A 24,308-nucleotide genomic window follows, 5' to 3' on the forward strand; every position below is an offset into this window, starting at 1 on the left:
TTCAGCATTGTGGGCACTTAGCCTAAGACCTCCTGGTGGGAAGGTCAGTAATGGGGGTCACAAAGTGTGAAATAAAAAAAAAATAAAAAAAAAAAACACACCGCCAGTCCTAATCGCTGTGTCTAGCCCCACCCTTGTCAAAAAACAAACTGTGTCCAATATATAAATATAATTTCTACAAAACAGGGAACACAATTTTTTATTTTTTTTAGTGGTCCCTTCTGGTCATAAAAAATTAAAAAATTCTGAAACATAAGACAGGGATTTATTTTTCTTTATATTTTTTCAAGGTATCAGAAAAAAAAACAAGGACTAAAAGCGCGTGTACGGAAAAAAAAACCTGTAAAACTGGAGGCAAAGATTAAGAAAACCCACAGCAAGTATACACTAACCTCTGTATGTGGCCATTTATATAGGATTGGGTGACATTTTAACACCAGGCCCTACAACACTCAGCCTGGGCTGTCTGATATATGTAGTTCCTCGCAGCCTTTAGAGACCTGACAATAAGCTGATGGCGGAGGCTTCCTGCGCCTTCAAAGGCCCCTTGTCTCCCCTCAGCGTCGTCTTCATGACTGGACGTCGCTATGGCTCTGAGAAAAAAAAACAAACTCCCGCCTTCTGCCGGCCGGCACCACGTGACTGGCACAGGAGCCAGGCGGCGCATGAGCAGTAAAAATAGACGCAAGCCTGTGCTTTGGTTGGGCGGGGGTTACAGCTGGGTCACGCCCACCTTATTAGCTTGTCTGGTGACGTCACGAGTGGTCAGCTGGTTGTGTGTTTACAGCAGGAGGTGAGCGAGTGTGGGGGACGCGTCGCTACGGAGCACCGACGGCAAACGCGGCCTCTCACCGAGCTCCACCGGGGTAAGACGCCGAGCCGTCCGAGGACAGGATGGTGGTAAACTCCGGAAGACGCAGGCCATATGTTTTGTACGGAGGCAGCCAGGTCTTGTGTCCTGCAGGGGGCGCAGTGCAGTACTTCGTATTTGTTGCTAATATCCCTAGCAAACGTATTTCTACTTGTGTCCTGCAGGGAGGATTTGTTTTTGGTGTGAGACGTATTTCCTGTTCAGCTCTGTTTCCTGCAGAGCCCCCTCCCCCAATTGGACATTGCACTGGGTCAGTATTTACTGCTCTCCATGACTTGTTATTCCCCTTATGTCCTGCAGGGGGAAGCTTTATTTTTGTTGCGATTGTTATGTTCTGCAAGGTGGGGGGTGCAGTTCACTTGTTTGCCCCCTCTTTCCAGTGGGCACTGTACAATTGTTTTCCGCAGCCCCCCTCCTCCCAGGGGGGCACTGTACAGTTGTTTTCCGCAGCCCCCCTCCTCCCAGGGGGGCACTGTACAGTTGTTCTCTGCAGCCCCCCTCCTCCCAGGGGGGCACTGTACAGTTGTTTTCTGCAGCCCCCCTCCTCCCAGGGGGGCACTGTACAATTGTTTTCCGCAGCCACCCCCGTCCACCCAGGGGGGCACTGTACAATTGTTTTCCGCAGCCGCCCCCGTCCACCCAGGGGGGCACTGTACAGTTGTTTTCTGCAGCCGCCCCCGTCCACCCAGGGGGGCACTGTACAGTTGTTTTCTGCAGCCGCCCCCGTCCACCCAGGGGGGCACTGTACAGTTGTTTTCTGCAGCCGCCCCCGTCCACCCAGGGGGGCACTGTACAGTTGTTTTCTGCAGCCGCCCCCGTCCACCCAGGGGGGCACTGTACAGTTGTTTTCTGCAGCCGCCCCCGTCCACCCAGGGGGGCACTGTACAGTTGTTTTCTGCAGCCGCCCCCGTCCACCCAGGGGGGCACTGTACAGTTGTTTTCTGCAGCCGCCCCCGTCCACCCAGGGGGGCACTGTACAGTTGTTTTCCCCAGTGGTTCCCCTCCTCCCAGGGGGGCACTGTACAGTTGTTTTCCCCAGTGGTTCCCCTCCTCCCAGTGGGTGGCACACAGTTTTGTATCTCCATAGAGAACAGAAAGAGATGAAGAAAAATATCAAGATTGCAAGTCCATTTCCAGAGATCTTGATGTTTCTTTGTCCACGGTGCGCAACATAATCAAGAAGTTTACAATTCATGGCACTGTAGCTAATCTCCCTGGACATGGACGGTAGAGAAAAATTAATGAAAGGTTCCAACTAGTGTTGAGCGAGTTTGTTCTATTAACCCTTTCGCCGAGTATGCTCGGGCCGAGCTCCGAGTATTTATAGCTGCTCGGTGATATGGTTAAATCGCTCCCGTGTGCATGATTTGCAACTGTTTGACAGTTTTATTACATGTGAAGAATATCTATTTCTTACACATTCCTCACATGTAATAAAACTGTCAAACAGTTGCAAATCATGCACACGGGAGTGATTTAACCTTATCCCTGAGCAGCTGTAAATACTCGGAGCTTGGCCCGAGCATACTCGGACAGAACATACTCGCTCAACCCTAGTTCCAACACAGGATAGTCCGGATGGTGGATGAGCAGCCCCAATCAAGTGCCAAAGAAATTCAAGCCGTCCTGCAGGCTAAGGGTGCATCAGTGTCAGCACAAACGATTTGTCGGCATTTGAATGAAATGAAACGCTACGGCAGGAGGACCCCACTGCTGATACAGAGACATAAAAAGGTTGGACTGTAGTTTGCCAAAATGTACGTGAGTAAGCCAAAGTCTATCTGGGAAAGCGTCTTGTGGACAGATGAGACCACGATAGAGCTTTTTGGTAAAGCACATCATTCTACTGTTTACTGAAAACGGAATGAGGCCTACAAGGAAAAGGATGCAGTGCCTACAGTCAAATATGATGGAGGTTCAAAGATGTTTTAGGGTTGTTTTCCTGCCTCTGGCATTGGGTGCCTTGACTTTGTGAAAGGCATCATGAAATCTGAAGATTACCAAAATATTTTGGGTCGCAATGTAGTGCCCAATGTCAAAAAGCTGGGGTTGCGTTCTAGGTCCTGGGTCTTCCAGCAGGACAATGACCCAAAACATACTTCAAGAAGCACCCAGAAATGGATGGAAACAAAACTCTGGAGAGTTCTGAAGTGGCGAGCAATGAGTTTGAATCTAAATCCCATTGAACATCTGTGGAGAGATGTTAAAATTGCTGTTGGGAGAAGGCACCCTTCAATTATGAGACCTGCAGCAGTTTGCAAAAGATTGGTCCAAAATTCCAGTTGAGAGGTGTAAGAAGCTGTTGATGATTATAGGAAGTGATTGATTGCACATCCTTTGGAATAAATAACCAATCAAATATTGTTGAGGGTGCCAACAATTTTGCCAGGCTCATTTTTGGGGTTTTGTGTGAAATGATGTCCAATTTGCCTTTTTTTTCTGTCAATTTCTTTTTTTGTGCTGTTCCAGTACACACAAGGAAATAAACATGTGTATGACAAAACATGTGTAATTGCAATCATTTTCTGGGAGAAATACTTCATTTTCTGGAACAATTTCAAGGGTGCCAACACTTTTGGCGATGACTATATTTTGTGTGATTTATAACTATCTGGTTTAAGGGCATAAAAATTCAAAATTTAAAAACCGCAAAATTTTACATTTTCTTTTTTGTCAAATTTTCGATATTTTCGTAAATAAATGCAAATCATATAGACCAAAATTTACCACTAACCTGGGATACGTTAAAACATTCCAGAGTTATTACCTCATAAAGTAACACTGTTCAGAATTGAAAAAATTGGCCTGGTCAGGAAGGTAAAAACAGGCTGGGGGTTGAAGGGGTTAAGGTGGGACATTTTGGGATGGATATTAGTGGATGTGGGGATCACCCCTACTTGGGGTAACAGTAAATTTGCTAAGAATAATCTGAGAATGTTTAGAAGTCTAAGGAGGGAGAAATGTTTCTGTAGGAACCAGCCAAACTCGTTTTCTCACGCAGCCACCCTTAGTTGCTCCAGGTAGTAGAACCTGCAGAGTCTCAGCCCTATTAAAGGGGTTTCCCACTTTCGGGGTTCTCCCCTCTTATTTGCCAGTGTTGTTTAAACCTAAAATCACATGGTCCTTACCCTCTATCAGTGCTGTAACCAATGCAGAGATCAGAGCAGAAGGTGAGAACTGGGGCTGGACTGGTAGATGGAAAAACCCTGAAAGTGGAAAAAAAAAACTCTTTAAGACACCTCCACCCAGAGCAGCTCTGCTTTAACTTCTTCCCACCACAGCCAAATTTAGTTGTGTTGTATTTTTTCCTCCCATTCTTCCAAATTCCATAACTTTCATTTTTCTGGCAATATAGCCGTGTGTGGGATTATTTTTTTGTAGGACGAATTGTTGTTCTGAATGACTAGCAAACACGATGAAATTTTCAAAAAATGCAATTCCGCATTTTTTTTTCTGGTTCATATTTTCCATTAAAAATATTAAATATTTTTAATCACTTTGTTAAAGGGAACCTGTCAGGTTGGGTAATGTTATTAAGGGCTCTTTCACATGTCCCTGTTTCTAGTACGAGTGGTGACAATTTCCACACGTACTGGAGACACTGACACGCAGACCCATTCAAATCTATGGGTCTGCGTACATGTCAGTGTGTTTCCACGGACCGTGTATCCTTGTGCTCCACACTCTGACATGTCCGTTGTTTTGCAGATGCACAGTCCGCAAAAGTGTCTTACACTGAACACACACGGATGACATCCGTGTGTCATCAGTGTGACACGTACCGGCGCCTGGGAATCAGCGCTACAGTTAGCTCAGTTCCCAAGCGCAGGGGGCTGAATTCTGCCCTCATCATTGTCCCCTGCTTGCGCTGTGATCAGCACCAGCAGGGACAATGATGTGAGTAGTAGTGTCTGCTCCCGCATTGTCCGCTCCCGCAGTGTCCCTGTGTAAAAATAAGAATAAAATAATAAAATCCATATACTCGCCTGTCTGGAGATATCCCCCGCTGTAATCCTCTGACTGCTGACGCCGGGGAGTATGAGCTGCTCCAGAGAGCGGGCCCCGGAGCTCAGTGAGTGACAGGACACAACTTATGAGGGCTGCTCGCTCTCCCCCGGCATCAGCAGTCCGAGGATTACAGTGGGGGACATCTCCGGACAGGTGAATATATGGATTTTATTCTTATTTTTACACAGGGACACTGCAGGAGAAGACTACTACTACCCTCATCATCTTCCCTGCTGGTGCTGATCGCAGCATCGGCAGGAACCATGATGAGGGCAGCGTTCAGCACCCGGCGAATGGGAACAGAGCTAACTGTAGCTCTGATTCCCAGGTGCCAGTCTGTGTGATCCTGATGCGGCAAACGGTTGCCATACGTGTGACCCACACGGGACACTGATATCTCCGGTACCGGAAATATACGGACATGTGAAACCGGCCTTACCTGCAAATATTGGGTTAATTTACAAGTTAATAGTGTTAGGCAGGTGCCTGGCCACAGTACTGAAAGTGCTACCACCTGGGAGAGAATGAACTTTATTCCACCCAAGAGCTGCTGGCTTTCACTCATATAGGCATATCAGCATGGCATCTGTCAGCGGCTGTAGCCATGGCACTGACTGACGGCCGGCTTTGCAGTGCATCAATGGAGAGCTGGCTGTCAGTCAAATTACTACTAACTACAGTGCCGTAAGGGGTGACTCTACCTCCACCGTCGCGCCGGTATGACTGAAAGCCAAGAGGAATAAAGTTGATTTTTCTCTTGCTATCATCTAGCTACACAAATTAGTCCAAATAGAAACAATAATATCCATAATAACAAAATAGAAACAATAATAAATACTGACACTGAAATAGTGAAGATGGAATCTTCAATAGGTGCAAAGTAAGAACAATAATGTATAATAATGCATAATATAAAGAATTGAGATTGAAAGCACTTAAATGAAAGAGTCGTCCATTTTTTATTTGATCAACAGCATTTTTAAAATTGAAGACGTGATTTTAAAAACAGAACCACATTGGGCAAAGAGACGACGTGGCAGAGTTGATGAATACAGGCAGCAAACTAGAATAGGTAATGTTACAGTGCTAATATTTTACAGGAATGGGACATAAACGCATAGTGATGTAATTGTAAGATCTGATACAAGTACATGCAAATTCATATCACAACAGGTGGTGTGGTAGATGAGCAAGTGTCTATGTAAAAAAACAGCAATTACATCATTGTTCATTCATGTCCTATTCCTGTAAAATAATAGCACTGAACATTACCCCCATCGTTTGCTGAAATGGCGGCACAAGCTTACAGCTGCTGTAAGGACTCATACATTTTCTGTAAGATGGTGTTCCACCACCAGACTGTCAAAAATCAAGAAGCTCAACGATCCCACATCTTAGTTCCAGTGATTGATAGGGTTGTCCGCACCTTAGTTCCAGTGATTAATGGGGTTGTTCATCGATCGAAACTTAACGTCACTGTGGCATGTCAAAAGCTAGCAGGAATATTTTATTGGGGCTCAGCTTTGAAAGATCTCAAAAACGAAGCGCCAAAATACTGCAGCAATCAGTCTCAATGTTTCATAATGCTAGAATTCTGTTGCCACAAGGCCATAGTGTGATGCTTTAGGTTGTGATGTTTGCCGATTAAATACAGATAAGACTATAGGATCTTTGACTCCTTTATTATCTGAGTGCTTTATTTTTTTCTCCCTCTCAATAGCTGAATAAGATCTATAGTAGAAAAAAAAATGGGTGGAGCGGTGAGTGCCGGCGAAGACAACGATGACCTGATCGACAACCTATTGGATTCTCATTACATCCGTACCGATTGGGTGGAGAATGCATTTCGTGCCGTTGACCGGGCAAATTACTACCTGGATGAATATAAGGAAATCGCATATAAAGACTTGGCCTGGAAGCACGGCAATATCCATCTGTCTGCCCCCTGCATTTATTCCGAAGTGATGGAGTCTCTGGAGTTACAGGCAGGACAGTCCTTCCTGAATTTGGGCAGTGGTACTGGATATCTGAGTACTATGGTGGGACTTATCTTGGGTGAGTAACTCCAGTGTTTCTTTTATATCAAGTTGACTCTTGCTGTCAATAAACAAACTTTCTCATTTAGGCTACGTTCCCACGATGAGCTTTTCATGAGTTGTTGATGTTACAGATTTTCTGCACCCGTTAAGTAAAATGGGTTACTTGCGTTTTTTCGCAAATGCGCAGCGTAAAAAACTCATGGGAACGTAGCCCTACACCTAAAGGCTAAAACCCTGAATTGTTCAAGCAGGCCTAGAGCCCAGAGGGTTTAGTCATAAGGTAATTGTGTAGGTTAGAGATGGGCAAATTTATTTGAGTGGAATTGAATTCTCCTCAGATTTTACAAACACATTCTAAAGAATACTATTTTTTTTTTTGTAATTCGCTTCCTGTCAATTCAACAAGTGGTGGCCAGCTGCGGCTGCCATCTTGCTGAACAGTAGAAGGCTGGCAAAGGGTTAAAAAAACAAAAATCTGCTAACCTTTCCAGCTGCCCATTGTCCAACCCTCTGCTCCTTCATCATTTTGCATCATTTATTTATTCAGGTCCGGTGTTCACTCTAGGCCAGAGTTTCCGATCTCAAGTAGGCCACGAACTTAACTGCACAAGCTCTGGGACCTAGAGTGAGCACAGGAGGACCAGGTAGGGAGCTGCTGGAGAGGAGAGCGAAAGGTGAGATAAGCACTCTATTCCTATTTTTACATCTTGCGTTCATCATGACCCCAGAGCATAATAAGGGACATTCAATTATGTGAAGAATAACTTCTCTGTGAATCAAATGTCCCAGTAAAATCCACACAACTGGGTGAATTGGACTTTTTGTCTGATTTTGCTCATTTCTAGCGTTGGTAGAAGCCACAAGTCCAGGACAGCACATACTGATGCTGACTCTGGGTTTATCTCACAGGACTATATAGATTAGATACATCAGGATCATTCAACACAAATGTCTGGTATATTTCTGACAATCACTGAGGGCAAGTGGCGATAATGAAAAGTGGTGGTACTTATTAGTGATGGGCGCAAGTGCTTGCTACTTGAGTTTGCCTATGGTGCTCACGTATGCACTGAGTATCGAGGGTGCTCGAGTGACCTTTTCGCGTCCCCACAGCTGCATATTTCGTGACTACTAGACAGCCACAAGACATGCAGGGATTGCCTGACAAAAATGGACAATCCCCAAATGTTTTGTGGCTGTCCAACAGCCACGAAACTTGCGGCCACGTGGACTTGAACATGTCACTCGAGCACCCGCGATACTCTGTAACTCTAGTAATGAGCACTTGTACTCATTGCTACTTATTATCCAATGATTAGATATTATTTTCAGACCGTATGTTGGATGAATTAGTACTGGATGGCACTGACTGTAGCAAAATATTATTTGAGCAAGTTGATCCAAACTAGAAGGGTAGCTGTGCTTCAGCCTTACATAAACCATCGGTCTTATTGGAACTGCTGCCCATCTCCACCTCCCACAGCAGCTCCCAATGCTGACAGAAACTGGCACTAAGCTTCATCTCTATCCTCAGGACCTTTTGGAGTGAACCACGGAGTAGAGATTCATCCCGACGTCATTGAATTTGCAAAGGAAAAGCTGGATCAGTTCATCCGCACAAGCGACAGCTTTGACAAGTAAGACTACTGTCTGTGGCCTGTAAGGGTCCAGATTTGCAGGAGAGTTAGCTATATACCGCACTGGTAACGCGCTGTTCACATTCTCAACATTCCAAATGTCCATCATATTTTAGGATCAGAAAAATTAAATTTAATGTCCCAAATGGATCAGTTCCATTACTAATGTAAACGGAAGCAGAGTGTCCCTATTGATTATTATGGGGTCTCTTTGGGGTCCATTATCTACTTTTAGAACAGAAGAAAAAGCTGTTTGATGCCTTTTTCTGTTCTAAAAACATACACATTACAGACCTCCTAATCAGTGGCTCCACTCCGCTGTTGCTTGCATCAGTTACACAATGCATCTGTAATGTTCATTAATTATATTTGTCTGTTTTCTAACATGGGACAGACTAATAACATGTCCAAATGGAGATGTGAAGGTGATACGGATGCATGTTTGACCTGTGCCATATATAAAACTATTTACTATACAGTAAACTGGTCCTACAACTCGCTCTAAGAAACTAACTCCTGAATAAAATGTATTTTTCTCCTTTTCACTGTTGTTTTCATGTATGTCATCTTCCACAAGGTTTGACTTTTGTGAGCCGTCCTTTGTGGCTGGGAACTGCCTGGAAATCGCACTCGAATCCTTGGCTTATGATCGCGTGTACTGTGGAGCTGGAGTACAGAAAGAACATGAAGAATACATGAAAAATCTGCTGAAAGTAGGCGGCATCCTCGTCATGCCACTCGAAGAAAAGGTAGTCCCTTCAGAATTCTGTCCTAATTGACTGCTGGAATGAAATATCAAGAAGCTAAAGATCTTTTTCTGATACAGCGCTCCCAATGTAATTTTTGTTTTTCTTAGGAAATATGGGCAATTTTGCAGTTAGCACACATTAAAAAGACTCCAAAGAACGGAACGATTTTTAACTTTATAGTGTGCTGTTCTGAAAACAGATTTTACCCTTGAATTGAGAATTTTTAAAATTAATGTTCATTCCTGGCAGAGAAGGAAGCCGATTTCTCTGATAAGATATAAAAATAAGAAACTTTGTAGTATATGCGCTGTTGATTTATGAAATTAAAAATAAAATGCTAGTTACTCTTTAATCCCTTCACGATATATAGCGAAAACTTAGGCTGCGTGCCCACGTTGCGGATTACAAGCGTTTTTGCTGCGGATTTTCCACAGCGGAAACGCTTGTAAAACGCTTGGTAATCCGCATCCCATTGTCCCCAATGAGAATCCGCAAGTTCTATGCCCATGCTGCGGATTTTTCCGCAGCGTTTATGCTGCGTTCAAAACTCCGCAGCATGTCCATTAATTTTGCGTTTCCGCATGCGGAATTGCCTTGTGCAATGCATTAAAAAAGGAAGGCAATTCCGCATGTGGAAAACGCACGATAAGCGCGCAATAAACGCGTGCGGAATTCCGCATGCGTTTTTCCGGGAGAGGACATGCGGAAATGAAGCAGAAATTTTCTGCTTCATTTCCGCAACGTGGGCACATAGCCTTACACCGTACCTAGTGTCCCCAATTTTAATGCATGCTCTGGCACTGAGCACTCGTCTTTCCCTGCACATGACAGCTGATTTAATCAGCTTTCATGGGCCTTAACAGTCGTGGTTGGAGCTGCTCTCCACCCGCGGCTGTTAACTCCCGCGTCATTCTCTGACAGCGTGATTTAACACGCCACCACTCGGAAGTGCGTCACAAATCCCGCCCATCAGCGCACCTGTCATGTGATCAGGGGGTTGTCGATGGGTTGTCATAACAGCTGGGGGTCTGCAGAAGACAACCATGTCTGTCATTGTAAATCTCATGTGAACGCTGGCATTCATAGGAGATCGTGATTTTTCGACAGATCGCAGCTTCAAATCTTAAGAGGGCTTTGAAATAAAGTAAAAAGTGGGAAAAAAAAACTTTTAAAAATCTGAAAAAAAAAAGGTTGAATTGCCTCCTTTTTTCCTAATGAAAATAAAACAATTAAAAAATACACTGATTTGGTATCACTGCATTCAGAAATGTCCGATCTATCAGAATATAAAGTAAATTAATCAGATCAGTAAACGGCGCAATGAGAAAAAAAAATCTAAACTTCAGAATTACGGTTTTTTTTGGCCGCCGCAACATTGCAATAAGAGGCGATCAAAACATTGTATCTACCCCAAAATGGTTTCAATAAAAACATCAGCTCAGGGGTCAAAAAAATAAGCCCTCACCCAGCCCAAGATCCCAAAAAATGGAACTACTATGGGTCTTGGAAAATGGCGATAAACCCCCCAAAAAATGTTCATATAAATTTTGGAATTTTTTTTTTGTCCACATAAATAAAAAATAAACTAAACATGTTTGCTATCTGTGTACTCGTACTGACCTGGGGAATCATATTGAATGGTCAGGTTTACTGTAATAGTCAACATGGTAAATAAAAAAAATTAAAAAAATTGCACTTTTTTACAATTTCATTGCACTTGGATTTTTTTTCCCGTTTTCCAGTACGCTATATGGTAAAATCAATGGGCTCCTTCAAAAGTACAACTAGTCCTGCAAAAAACAAGCCCTCACATGGCTATATTGACGGAAAAATAAAAAAGTTATGGCTCTTGGAAGAAGGGGAGGTAAAAACTAAAAGAAAACGGATAATGACCATGGTATGAAGGGGTTAAGTTCAGGGCAAAAGTAAGAGCATACATACTGCTGGTCTGAACAATCAATCAGGAGCACACCGTTTCCCCTGGGAGGCAGGAGAGTGGCACGCTCCTAAAGACTATATGAGGACCTCTTCATGGAATTAGAATTCAGGACTTTGATACTTGCCTAATTTAAAAAAAAAATTATATGGAGCTGCAAGGACTGATACATAGGGATTGGGACACCCTTTATTTCCACCCCTATGTATCTGTTCTTGCAGCCATACTTCCACCTTGTGCTCATCAGAATAACTTTGTGTTGAAGGAGACTGGCCCGCGCATCAGCCATGCTAGCAAGGGAGCTGGCTTAGCTGTTGTGTATACTGTTGTCTCTATTCCGTATTTATTGATGGCGTTGTAGTCATTTGTTGCAAGGGTTTTTCTTTAATATTTTTTTCTTCCCTTCCCCTTTATGCAGCTTACAAAGATAACTCGCACAGGTCCATCAAGCTGGGAGACCAGGAAGATCCTGGCTGTGTCATTCGCTCCTCTAGTTCAACCAAGTAAAATGATAACCGGAAGGAGACACCCGCTCCATCTGCGTAAGTGCAGTTACAGATGCATGAGGGTTTTTTTTTTTTTTTCTTTTTCACTTTTTTCCATTAAAGGGAATTTATAGTTCCAAGATGGGAAAACAAAACCTCAAATTACTACTTGGGAAACTATAGATGTATAGTGCAGAAACTGCTGATCTGTCACTTCTCAGCCACAAGCGACACCTGATAGGCTGCGTTGACTATAACAGGGTCCATTGAGTTTCCAACATGATGTCCGTTATTAAAAATAGCCCTGCTGGTTTTGGGTTATTTTTGACGGAAGCTATGATTGAGGAGCCTCCAGTGCAGATGTGAACACAGCCTAAGTTGTCTTAAAGGGGTATTCCTATCTTCAAGATCCTATTCCAATATGTAGTAGGTGTAGTAGTAATATTAGCAGGTACCTCCAATTAGAAATGTAGTATAGTTTTTCAGATTCGCTATGTTGCTTAACCCATGTGCAGGGCATTGCAGAAGCTTAGGTATCCATGGTTATGACCACTCATATAGTGACAGTTAGTTAGTTAGTTGCTAGTGGTCGTAACCATGGATACCTAAGCTACTGCAATACCTGCACATGGGGTAAGTGACATACCTAGATTGGAGATATTTGCTAATATTATTATCACACCTACTACATATTGGGATAGGAGATGGGTATTATTATTTATTTATAAGGGAGGGGACCCTACCCTTGCGGGCTTACATTCTACAGCGTGTACCCCTTTACATCCTTTGCCTCCATTTTTAGCTGTTGCATATCCCCTACCTTCCTATTATATACCCTATTGTATTTTATGTAGAGCCTTCGGGCTGCTGGAAGGTGAGGAAGATGTCCCTTTCACCGTTTCTATTCATAAAATGAACATCATTTAATATATTGGCATCCAATATTGAGTTACGTAGCATAAATTCTTAGCAGCCGCACTGAACCTTCTAGTCATAAAATTAATCCAGCTTCTTTCTTTCCTTAGCTCCTCCAAATGTGCGCTCACTTCAAGAGTTGTCTCGATTCGCCATCCGGAAACATATTAGGAAGATCCTGAAACGGCCATTCAACCACAGGAACGTTAATCTACACGACGTGCGCAAACCTCACTTGAGACGTAGTCGGCGGCATCAAAAGGAGACCATAGCCTTTCTGGACCAAGACGTTTTTGACAGCCGCACTCCAAACCCCTTTGACGACAACAACAATTGCGAAGAAGTGGAGGAGGAACAGCGAGTCATCAATGGTACAAAGTCAGACCCTCCTGTTAATTTTCTCCGAAAGAAGATCCTGAGCCTGCCTCTTCCAGATCCTCTGAAATGCTACCTACTCTACTACCGAGAGAAATAAACTCCAGGACAGTATGGCTGCTGGCTGTTGTCCTATGTTGTGTTTTTTTTTTTGTTTTTTTTAACCCTTAAACTGACTGGCATCTTGTCTTATGGGGAAGATGGCCAGACCTTCTGCCCCTTTTTGACCATCGTTTCTCCAGCGCTGCAGCAGATTTATTTTCAATTGTCTGAGCAACCAGGGAATGCTTTTCCTAGAATCCAAAATGTTCGGTGTCTATTGGCGAATCTTTCCATTGTTAGCGAAACTAAGCAACAGAGTACTCTTCTCTAGAAGACCCGAGCAGCCCTTGATAAGAACAACTTTTTTATTTTTTTTTCACCCACGTTCCGCTCTTAGTATAGCATTAGATAATCAGTGTCTATGACCTAAGGTGTTTTATCTGAGGCACCGTGTGATATTTAGGCTAATCTTCCAGGTACTACTGCGTCCTATGCAGGGACATCCACCAGAACTTAACTTTGCATTGTGCAAAGATGTTGCCCTAGACTTCTCGGAGGCCTCGGTCATGGAGCATCCCTTTGTTACAGCCTTTTTTTTTGGATAAACCATTTAATATAAATAAGAAACTGTTTATTTAGTGTAAGCATGATGGAGCTTCATATGCCTTGGTTGTAGCATTACAGGGCTGACGTCAAACTATGCACCATTTTTCATGTGATATCTCTGTACTGGATCCATCTGCAAGTACAGGCATCTATCATTGACTACATTATCTACAACGTCCGTGTGAATTCTTCTGCCTTGTACCTTCTGTGAATGCCGGACAGGGCAGGCTATCGGTCAGAAGGCACACAGGTCCTGTATGATGCCATTCTGAAGCTATAGGATAGAAAGCGGTTGTAAACATCTGTTGTCTCCCCCTGGTGGCTCAAGCTTAGAATGACAATGTGACTTTCCTACTCAATTGAAATGTGAAAATCCCTGAAATGTCATTTAAATGTCTGTATGTGTATATATTTGTATTTTTATTTGTTTTTCTAATGAAAAGTGCTGAATAGCTTATTGCACTTCAACGATCCCAACAAGACACAATGTATTCATGATAAGGTAATCATTGCTTATGTACCTTACCCAAGAAGTGAATTGGAGATTAAAGGGTTTTTTTCCATTCCATTTAAAAGAAAGTTGTGTCTGCAGACAATTTTGTTGTAAAAATAATAATATAAATAAAATATTTCTTTACTCACCCTTCCCAGGTCCAGTGCTGAGTTTAGTCCACTGCTCCAGGTGTCTGTTGTTATCTGCAATGATGATATCACATAGAAAGTGCTGCAGCCAATCGTTGAGATAAGCAGCTGTGCCCATGAATATGACACAAGCCACTTAGCTCGCTGATTACCTGCAGCGCTGTTGACGTGTTATCAGCCGTATAGACAACGGGTGCAGCAACAGACTCTGCGTGTGATTTGGGGAGCGGGAGAGAAAAAAACAATGCTGTGCTTTAATGACAAGCTTCCTGGGGGAGAGGATTTTTCTGAAAACAGACACTTTTACCTGAATTGTCAATAATCAACAAATCAATGCATCCTGCAGTACATGGTTATGGCCACAAGGTGGAGCTAGATTACATGGTTAAATACTGTGGCTAGGTCAGTGCAGCCTGCCAAGCTCCGGAACAGCTACATTACATGGCTGGGTGCAGTAGGCAAGTCAATACAGTGTGTTGTGCTGAAGTTCAGCCACAAGGGGGAGCTTTAAAACTAAGTTTCTGTGTATTGTGTGACCTTATGTTTAGCATATCCTGCTACATAGAGCCGTTTCCTGGGTTCATCCATGAGTGAGGGTGTACTTTGTTAGTATAAGTGCTTTGTCAATGGTGTTAAAAGCCGTTTTGTGTGAGTCACGGGTATGGTTTAAGGTATCTATAAATAAAGGAACAAAAAAGTCAGCACTGGAAAGTATTTAATATGTGCTATTGGTTGAAAAGGGACCTACCATGTTATGTTCTCAAACCTCAAGTTTTTGATACTCTAAAGGGGTTGCACAAACTTGGGAGTTTTTGAGCTCTTGGCAGCTGATATATGGCCACAGACTAAATTAAAAGTTGAATTTGCTGGGAAACAAAAGAGCCTGTAAAAGCCAAACGCTGCAAAATTTGTAATGAGACCCAATAGCATAAGTGCTTTTTAGGCCAAAATATAGTCAGTTAAAAAAAAATAAAACGATTGACCCCCCCCAAAGGTGGCCAACCCTTTTTAAAGGGGTTGTCCGGTCCAAATCGATAAGTCTGCAGACTTATGAACCCACCCAGTGCATGCACTGTGCGCTGTGGGGATTCGCCGGTTTCTGAGTCGGGACCGGAGGGTATGTATGAGTTTTACATACTCCCAGCTAGGGCCCATCTAGTGGGGGTGGCCTTGCTCCATACACTCGTATGGAGCTAGGCTGCACCCCGTCTAGTGAGGCTGCGGTTGAGTGGGTGTGACCAACTAGAGAGCGCAGCCTCGTCCAATACAAATAACTGGCCGAGGCCCCATGTGATTCGGCTAAAGTGCTGATGGTAGTGAGTTGATGCAACAGATCTACAGTATGTTGCAGGTGGGATGTCACCATTGCAGCCCTGTAAATAAGGGGCAGTGGCTTCAAAGGGTAAGTCATGCTGACTTATTTTTATATAACTTAAATAAATGACTTAACTCATACATACCCTCCAGTCCCGCATCAGAAACCGGCGAATCCCTGCAGCGCACAGTGCGTACGCAGGGGGGATTCATAAATCTGCAGTCACACAGAGTGACTGCAGACTTCTCGATTTGGACAGGACAACTCCTTTAAGTTAATGCCTTTTAAAATTGAGTAATATGTACTTAAGAGGTATTGTGGGCATTGTGCACGCCCTGTGATGCCATGGAGAAGTGCAGGGTGTGGTGGTGAAGTGGGTTTAGGTAAACTTCCCCTTTCTACTTTTGCTGCTTTGGTTCGGCTCATTACAAGACTTCAGTGCCAAATGGCATTTTTTGTGGGTTTCTTTTTAATTTCTTCTATATTTGTGCTGTTTGGTTAAGATTGACTTTACAACTGATGTGCCCTGTATTACTTGTGCTAATATATGGTTTGTATATTTTATATAGTCTATAAATACAAATGTTGTTGTGTTTTTTTGTTTTTGTTTTAATAGGTTTCTGAGGAGATACCGGAGGAGACTCTCAGCTTGTGATATATGGTTTTGTATGATGTGACTTGGTGTTTTTAAGCAGTGGTCACATACAGTTATATGAAAAAGTTTGGGCACCCCTATTAATCTTAAGCTTAATGTTTTATTAAAATTGGTGTTTTTTGCAACAGCTATTTCAGTTTGATATATGTAATAACTGTTGGACACAGTAATGCTTCTGCCTTGAAATGAGGTTTATTGTACTAACAGAAAATGTGCAATCTGCATTCAAACAAAATTTGACAGGTGCATAAGTATGGGCACCCTTATCATTTTCTTGTTTTAAATATTCCTACCTACTTTTTACTGACTTACTAAAGCACTTTTTTTGGTTTTGTAACCTCATTGAGCTTTGAACTTCATAGCCAGGTGTATGCAACCATGAGAAAAGCTACTTAAAGTGGCCACTTGCAAGTTGTTCTCCTGTTTGAATCTCCTCTGAAGAGTGGCATCATGGGCTCCTCAAAACAACTGTCAAATGATCTGAAAACAAAGATTATTCAACATAGTTGTTCAGGGGAAGGATACAAAAAGCTGTCTCAGAGATTTAACCTGTCAGTTTCCACTGTGAGGAACATAGTAAGGAAATGGAAGAACACAGGGACAGTTCTTGTTAAGGCCAGAAGTGGCAGGCCAAGAAAAACATCAGAAAGGCAGAGAAGAAGAATGGTGAGATCAGTCAAGGACAATCCTCAGACCACCTCCAGAGAGCTGCAGCATCAACTTGCTGCAGATGGTGTCACTGTGCATCGGTCAACTATACAACGCACTTTGCACAAGGAAAAGCTGTATGGGAGAGTGATGTGAAAGAAGCCGTTTCTGCAAGCACGCCACAAACAGAGTCGGCTGAGGTATGCAAAAGCACATTTGGAGAAGCCAATTTCTTTTTGGAAGAAGGTCCTGTGGACTGATGAAACCAAGATTGAGTTGTTTGGTCATACAAAAAGGCGTTATGCATGGTGGCAAAAAAACACAGCATTCCAAGAAAAACACTTGCTACCCACAGTAAAATTTGGTGGAGGTTCCATCATGCTTTGGGGCTGTGTGGTCAATGCCGGCACCGGGAATCTTGTTAAAGTTGAGGGACGCATGGATTCCACTCAGTATCAGCAGATTCTTGACAATAATGTTCAAGAATCAGTGATAAAGTTGAAGTTACGCAGGGGATGGATCTTTCAGCAAGACAATGATTCAAAACACCGCTCCAAATCTACTCAGGCATTCATGCAGAGGAACAATTACAATGTTCTGGAATGGCCATCCCAGTCCCCAGACCTGAATATCATTGAACATCTGTGGGATCATATGAAGAGGGCTGTCCATGCTCGGCGACCATCAAACTTAACTGAACTGGAATTGCTTTGTAAAGAGGAATGGTCAAAAATACCTTCATCCAGGATCCAGGAACTCATTAAAAGCTACAGGAAGCGACTAGAGGCTGTTATTTTTGCAAAAGGAGGATCTACTAAATATTAATGTCACTTTTCTGGTGAGGTGCCCATACTTATGCACCTGTCAAATTTTGTTTGAATGCAGATTGCACATTTTCTGTTAGTACAATAAACCTCATTTCAAGGCAGAAACATTACTGTGTCCAACAGTTATTACATATATCAAACTGAAATAGCTGGGTCCTTCAGGTCTCCATAATTTTACTGTATCATATAGAAAAGCATACCGTACTGTTCTGTCTGGTAACTTTGGATGAATCTGCAAACACTGATGTGCACAGAGCCTGTGTGCTATCAGGACTGGCAGAAGTAGCCTGCGAGCTCGGCTTTACAAAGAAAAGACCCTGTACTCTGCATACAAACTCATGCAATCAGTCATCACAAAGTTTGGACTACGTCAAGCCTTACTACAAAAAGTATAGGAGTAACCTTGGCCTTTAGGACAGAGTGTATTTTGTACTCACTAATAAAAGTACAACTAAGCCCTGGCAGCACAGTAATGGAGTAAAGAAGATGGCAGGGCAGACGTTAAAGAATATATTAGGTGTACATGGAACAACCTCAATGTGAGTTCAACAATAAGAACTCACCAGGTAAGTGCTGTAGTCGGTGTAGACCAGTGTTTCCCAAACCCCATCCTCACGGCCCCCCCACAGGTCATGTTTTCAGGATCTCCTTAGTATTACACAGGTGATTGAAGGTATCATCAAGGCATCAGGAATTCTCTCTTTGGGAAACAATGGTGTAGACAGACCTGCATGCCCTGAGAACACCTGTGCCTCCTGAATCTGAAGCCCCCATCTGTAATTCACATGTGATGTAAAAGACGGACGGTTTATCCTTTGGCAGCAGACTACTACTTTTTGGCATTAATCTTTGGGTTGTGGAATGTCCAAAATTCAGACACCAAAATATAAAGAAATGTGATTAAAATATTCTTTAGTATATATACAGTCATGAGCAAAAGGTAAATGCACCTTAATTGAATTCTATGGTTTTATGTATCTGGACACAGGAAAAAAAAGACCTAAAAGGGTCAGTAGGATCAACGTCTATATGGGCATGTAGGTCATAAAATTGAAAAACATGATACCTTGATATCTGTGTTCTGATATCTTATTCCAGAGAAATCCATGTTTTTTTATATGTAAATGAGCTGTTAAGATCTCTGGGCCGGACAGAGATCTCCCGGAGAATCTGTCTCCAAAGCTTATTTTAAATGAAAGTGAGTGTTAGCAGTATGAGACATGTAATGACTGACAGTCTTCTCTCATAATCACACACAACTGTGCAGTGATATCAGAGTTAACACAGTACGGCAGAAGTGAACTTTTGTCTCATTACAAACACACTGCTCAAAAAAAATAAAGGGAACACTTGAACAACAGAATATAACTCCAAATAAATCAAACTTCTGTGAAATCAAACTGTCCACTTAGGAAGCAACACTGATTGACAATCAATTTCACATGCTGTTGTGCAAATGGAATAGACAATAGATAGAAATGATTGGCAATTATCAAGACACACTCAATAAAGGAGTGGTTCTGCAGATGGGGACCACAGACCACATCTCAGTACCAATGCTTTCTGGCTGATGTTTTGGTCACTTTTGAATGTTGGTTGTGCTTTCACACTCGTGGTAGCATGAGACGGACTCTACAACCCACAGAAATTGCTCAGGTAGTGCAGCTCATCCAGGATGGCACATCAATGCGAGCTGTGGCAAGAAGGTTTGCTGTATCTGTCAGCGTAGTGTCCAGAGGCTGGAGGCACTACCAGGAGACGTGGACGGGGCCGTAGGAGGGCAACAACCCAGCAGCAGGACCGCTGCCTCCGCCATTGTGCAAGAAGGAACAGGAGCAGCACTGCCAGAGCCCTGCAAAATGACCTCCAGCAGGCCACAAATGTGCATGTGTCTGCACAAACGGTTAGAAACCCGACTCCATGAGGGTGGTATGAGGGCCCGACGTCCACAGATGGGGGTTGTGCTCACAGCCCAACACTGTGCAGGACGCTTGGCATTTTCCACAGAACACCAGGATTGGCAAAGTCGCCACTGGCGCCCTGTGCTCTTCACAGATGAAAGCAGGTTCACACTGAGCACATGTGACAGATGTGACAGAGTCTGGAGATGCCGTGGAGAGTGATCTGCTGCCTGCAACATCCTTCAGCATCACCGGTTTGGCAGTGGGTCAGTAATGGTGTGGGGTGGCATTTCTTTGGAGGGCTGCACAGCCCTCCATGTGCTTGCCAGAGGTAGCCTGACTGCCATTAGGTACCGAGATGAGATCCTCAGACCCCTTGTGAGACCATATGCTGGTGCGGTTGGCCCTGGGTTCCTCCTAATGCAGGACAATGCCAGACCTCATGTGGCTTCAGTGTGTCAGCAGTTCCTGCAAGATGAAGGCATTGAAGCTATGGACTGGCCCGCCCTTTCCCCAGACCTGGATCCAATTGAGCACATCTGGGACATCATATCTCGCGCCATCCACCAACGTCACATTGCACCACAGACTGTCCAGGAGTTGGCGGATGCTTTAGTTCAGGTCTGGGAGGAGATCTCACAGGAGACCATCTGCAACCTCATCAGGAGCATGCCCAGGCGTTGTAGGGAGGTCATACAGGTACGTGGAGGTCACACACAATACTGAGCCTCATTTTGACTTGTTTTAAGGACATTACATCAAAGTTGGATCAGCCTGTAGTGTGTTTTTCCACTTTATTTTGGGGGTGACTCCAAATCCAGGCCTCCATTGGTTAATAACTTTGATTTCCATTGATGATTTTTGTGTGATTTTGTTGTCAGCACATTCAACTTTGTACAGAACAAAGTATTCAATGAGAATATTTCATTCATTCAGATCTAGGATGTGTTATTTGAGTGTTCCCTTTATTTTTTTGAGCAGTGTACATTTGCAACTCATAGTGCCTCCACTTTTATCTCGCAGGCAGCCAGTGTAGGGGGGAATAGCAGTACAGTAGAGCTGACATCAATGTGAGGACAACTGCTAATGTGCTTGTTGTTTGTAATGAGAAAAGTTCACCTTTGCTGTACTGTGTTCGTTGTAATCACACACAGCTCTGCAGTGAGATCAGAAGAGCAGACTGTCATTCATTACATGTCTCACACTGGTAGTTTCCCTTTTGTTTAAAATAATCTCTGAAGGCAGATTCTAAGGGAGATCGATGTCCGGCCCATAGTCCTGAACAGCTCATTTACGTATTAAAGAAAACATGGATTTCTCTGGAATAAGACATCCGCTCGCAGATATCAAGGTATCATTTTCTTCAGTTTCCTATCACCTGCATGTACATATAGATGGCTTAGGAGGGTTATTCCTACTGACAGATTCCCTTTAAAACTAGGTAAACGCAACCTGCTATGAACAACAACACATAACCGTTTACAATGTGTCATATTTTAGCAAAAAATCTAGACCAAAATACAGAAGCTGAGTGTGAATAATTAAGTACACCCCATAAATCAATAACATATAGAACCACCTTTGGCAGCAGTAATTTAATGTAATTGTTTTCCTGAATCAACATCAGATTGGTCGGGGGTGCCGGGTGCAATAACTCCACCAATCGGCTATTATAAGCTCTGGCAGGGGCAGGATGTAAACACATGGAAGCCATTCAGTGTGTAGCTGCCCACTATTGCAGAGCAGCTGTCTGCTCCGGCTGCTAAAGGAGGTGTAACAGTTGATTGGTGGAGGTCTGACACTCACCGATCAGGTGTTGATGACTTATCCTAAAGATACAGTAGTTCATCAATATCTTGACTGTACAACCCTTTGAAACAGACTTGGAAACTGCAGCTTTGAGATTGATAAGCCAAGCGATGCTCCTTGGGAAAAAGGTATGCAAATTGCCTCTTCACAGAGGAAGAGAATGTTGTCTTTAGTGCCACCTATTAAAGGTAGTATTGCAAGAAGTCAATATTGACTCTTTGAAGAGCCTTGCCACATGACTTGGGATATAAAGCCAAACCAGATTCTCCAAAAGGAAAAGACTTCCATTTGCAGACAGCTGTTTTGGCCTTCTTGCCCCTAAAGACCCTGGCACTAGAGACCCTATTCTTTCTCTGTGAAGAGCTTATTACTATATATTTTTCCTAGGGAGCATTCCATTGGTCTTTAAGTTTCCCTATATCAATTTGGTACTCTCAGGGCACATTCAGACGTCCGTACAAATTGGTTCAAGACTGTGAGAGATAGAAATATATGAAGCTGTCATGCTCGGGCCAGGAGACCTACCAGTAAATCCGTGCACTGTAGTCCGATCTCGGTCCAATTTATACTGTTGTCTGACTGTGCCCTAAGAGAAACTTTACCTCTTAGACCCTCCATCAAAGGCGTATCATCCAGCAAAACAATTTCCTACTTTGCACTGGTAATGGACAAGTACTGTGAAATTGCTGCCTGCAAATGGAGGTCTTTGCTATCTTAAGTCATACGGCAAGGATGAATTTATATCTGCAGTCATATGGCTAAGCTCTTTAATGGTCAATATTGACTTCAAGGATTGCTACCTTTAAAGGTAGAGACAGCGGACGTATAACTCTGATGAGGATCGCAACGCAATGCTTGGACTGATCATCAGCTCTCCCTACCTGAGCATAGAACTGCATAGGAATACATGCTGTCATGCTTGGGTCGGGATTGCCAATGGCCAGTCTGAGCATTGCGTTGCGATCTTCGAGTTATATGGCCGTCTGACTTTTCCCTAATAGGTGGTACTAGAAAGCCTGCTCTTTTTTTTTTTTTGCGAAGAGGCTAAATGTACAAGGCCCAGCACTGGTTCTGGTTCCCACTCCTGAGAAAAAATACTGACCAAATACTGATAGTGGGGCCGTGGCCTAACATGAAGGATTTGTTGCAGTAGATGGATCTGCACAAGCAAGGTCGCATGGCCTTGTGTGCAGGTCCTGACGCCAAAAGGGAAAGCTGCAAGGTTCCGATAGGTCGGTGTGAATAGCTGTGTATAAGTGTCTGTATTTGTTTAAGGGGTCTTGTCTGAGCTCTTTACTGTATCCATTTTTGTATTTGTTTAGGGTCTTTGACGATCTGTACTTGTTTAGGGTGTTAGGGCAGAGTTCTAAATGAGAGGATTTTCCCATAAAATGTATTTCCTAATCTTTGGATGGGCGGTAAGTGTCTGATAGGTGGGACTCCAGACTGTTGACATCTCCAGAGAATAAGGTCCTTGATTTTTCTGTTAAAAATGAGCAGCAGTCCATAAATAGAATAGTGGTGATGCATGTGAACCTAAATCACATACATACATGCAACTAGTGGAATCCTGTTCTTTTTGGGGCCTTAAGATGACCCAAATCCCCACTGATAAGACTTATCAAGTGCACTGGATAAAACCAAATGTAAATTTGCGGCGCTTGAACCTGTTCTTTATCCCTGCACCATTGCAAATTTACAAAGCAGGGTTAAAGCTTCTATTCCTGCAATCTGGATGAGTCAAAAGATGTTTATCACGACCTCTATTTTGCCTGCTACTAGTGATGAGCGATTATGCTCGTTTAATCCTTTAACCGAGCATGCTCGGGTGCTTACCGAGTAGCTTCGTCGTCCTCGTATATTATGTTCAAGTCCCTGCGTCTGCATGATTTACAGCTGTAAGACAGCTTCAACACATGTGAGGCAATCCCTGCATGTGTTGAGGCTGTCTTACAGCTGTAAATCATGCAGACGCAGGGACTCGAACATAATATATGAGCACGCCGAAGTAAGTACCCGAGCATGCTCGGTTAAAGGGTTAAACGAGCACGCTCGCTCATCATTACCTGCTACGTATTGCTCAGTAAGTGCATTGCAGTAAACTGAAGTATCAACACTTTAAATCCTTCTGTAGAACTTGACAATCATGTGATTTCTGGGTCCTGGCAGACCAAGATTAGCTCTACCAAGCACTTATGTCACTTTAAAGAGCTGTTTTCCCCTGTAACTGGGATTCTATGGATGCCCCCGTTACAGTGGTAAAAATGAGCAATAAAGAAAAAATATGTTCTCCAGAGATCTTTTATGATCTCTTGGAGGACAAATTAGGTAAAAAAAATATACATATATATTCTTCTTTTTTTTTTGCAAATGTTTTATAGATATGGAAATTACTATGATAAAAAATCATATAAAATGTATTTTATCACATATAAATAATCAATAACTTACACAGATTAGGTATCCACATGATCATAATCACCTGGAGAATTCATTCAAAAGATTATTTGATGTAAAATATCAATAGTAAAAAAAATGTAATAAGAAAAAAAAACAAAAATTGCTTTTTTTCTCCATTTACGCTGCCTGCAAAAATATTAATATATTAATATCTCATAGAAAAAAAGCCTCATATAACCAAATCAGTGATTAAATAAAATAAAAAAGTGGAGTAGCAAAAAAAAGAGAAAAAAAAAATTGGGACAGCAATTAAGACCCATTTAGGATAGGCACAAATCGGTGAAAGGTCTAGCCTGGTGTTCTGAGACTGCGGGAAAATTGTGTTGTGTGTTTGTGTGTGCCACAATTTTTTATTTTTTTAAGCAGTAGCAAATCATCATTACAGAGC

General features: G+C 42.9%; 1 protein-coding gene across 4 annotated transcripts; it reads left to right on the forward strand.

Annotated features, from left to right (window-relative positions):
• The first annotated feature begins 651 nt into the window (after positions 1-651).
• On the forward strand, positions 652-14,309 carry PCMTD2 (protein-L-isoaspartate (D-aspartate) O-methyltransferase domain containing 2). 4 transcript variants are annotated; one of them, XM_073682909.1, is made up of 7 exons: positions 719-866; positions 1,036-1,121; positions 6,600-6,934; positions 8,453-8,555; positions 9,133-9,304; positions 11,659-11,782; positions 12,751-14,309. In XM_073682909.1, the coding sequence occupies exons 3-7, from the start codon at positions 6,628-6,630 to the stop codon at positions 13,113-13,115; spliced, it is 1,071 nt and encodes a 356-aa protein (XP_073539010.1). In that variant the 5' UTR covers positions 719-866; positions 1,036-1,121; positions 6,600-6,627; the 3' UTR covers positions 13,116-14,309. The 4 variants fall into 4 exon arrangements, with proteins under 4 accessions (XP_073539012.1, XP_073539009.1, XP_073539010.1 ...); XM_073682912.1 differs by having other exon boundaries at positions 775-793; XM_073682911.1 differs by lacking the exon at positions 1,036-1,121 and having other exon boundaries at positions 652-793.
• The last annotated feature ends 9,999 nt before the right edge of the window (positions 14,310-24,308 follow it).

This window comes from Phyllobates terribilis, unplaced genomic scaffold (genome assembly GCF_046119375.1).
Source record: "Phyllobates terribilis strain yellow unplaced genomic scaffold, ASM4611937v1 Scaffold_5__5_contigs__length_657084704, whole genome shotgun sequence".
Lineage (NCBI taxonomy): Eukaryota > Metazoa > Chordata > Amphibia > Anura > Dendrobatidae > Phyllobates > Phyllobates terribilis.

What these genes read in the sequence shown, in the direction of transcription:
- PCMTD2 (XM_073682911.1), top strand. Translation starts at nt 6,628, where the DNA reads ATGGGTGGAGCGGTGAGTGCCGGCGAAGACAACGATGACCTGATCGAC. An exon ending in TATGGTGGGACTTATCTTGG is followed by an intron (nt 6,935 to 8,452) that starts GTGAGTAACTCC and finishes CTCTATCCTCAG; the next exon opens with GACCTTTTGGAGTGAACCAC. An exon ending in GAGACACCCGCTCCATCTGC is followed by an intron (nt 11,783 to 12,750) that starts GTAAGTGCAGTT and finishes TTCTTTCCTTAG; the next exon opens with CTCCTCCAAATGTGCGCTCA.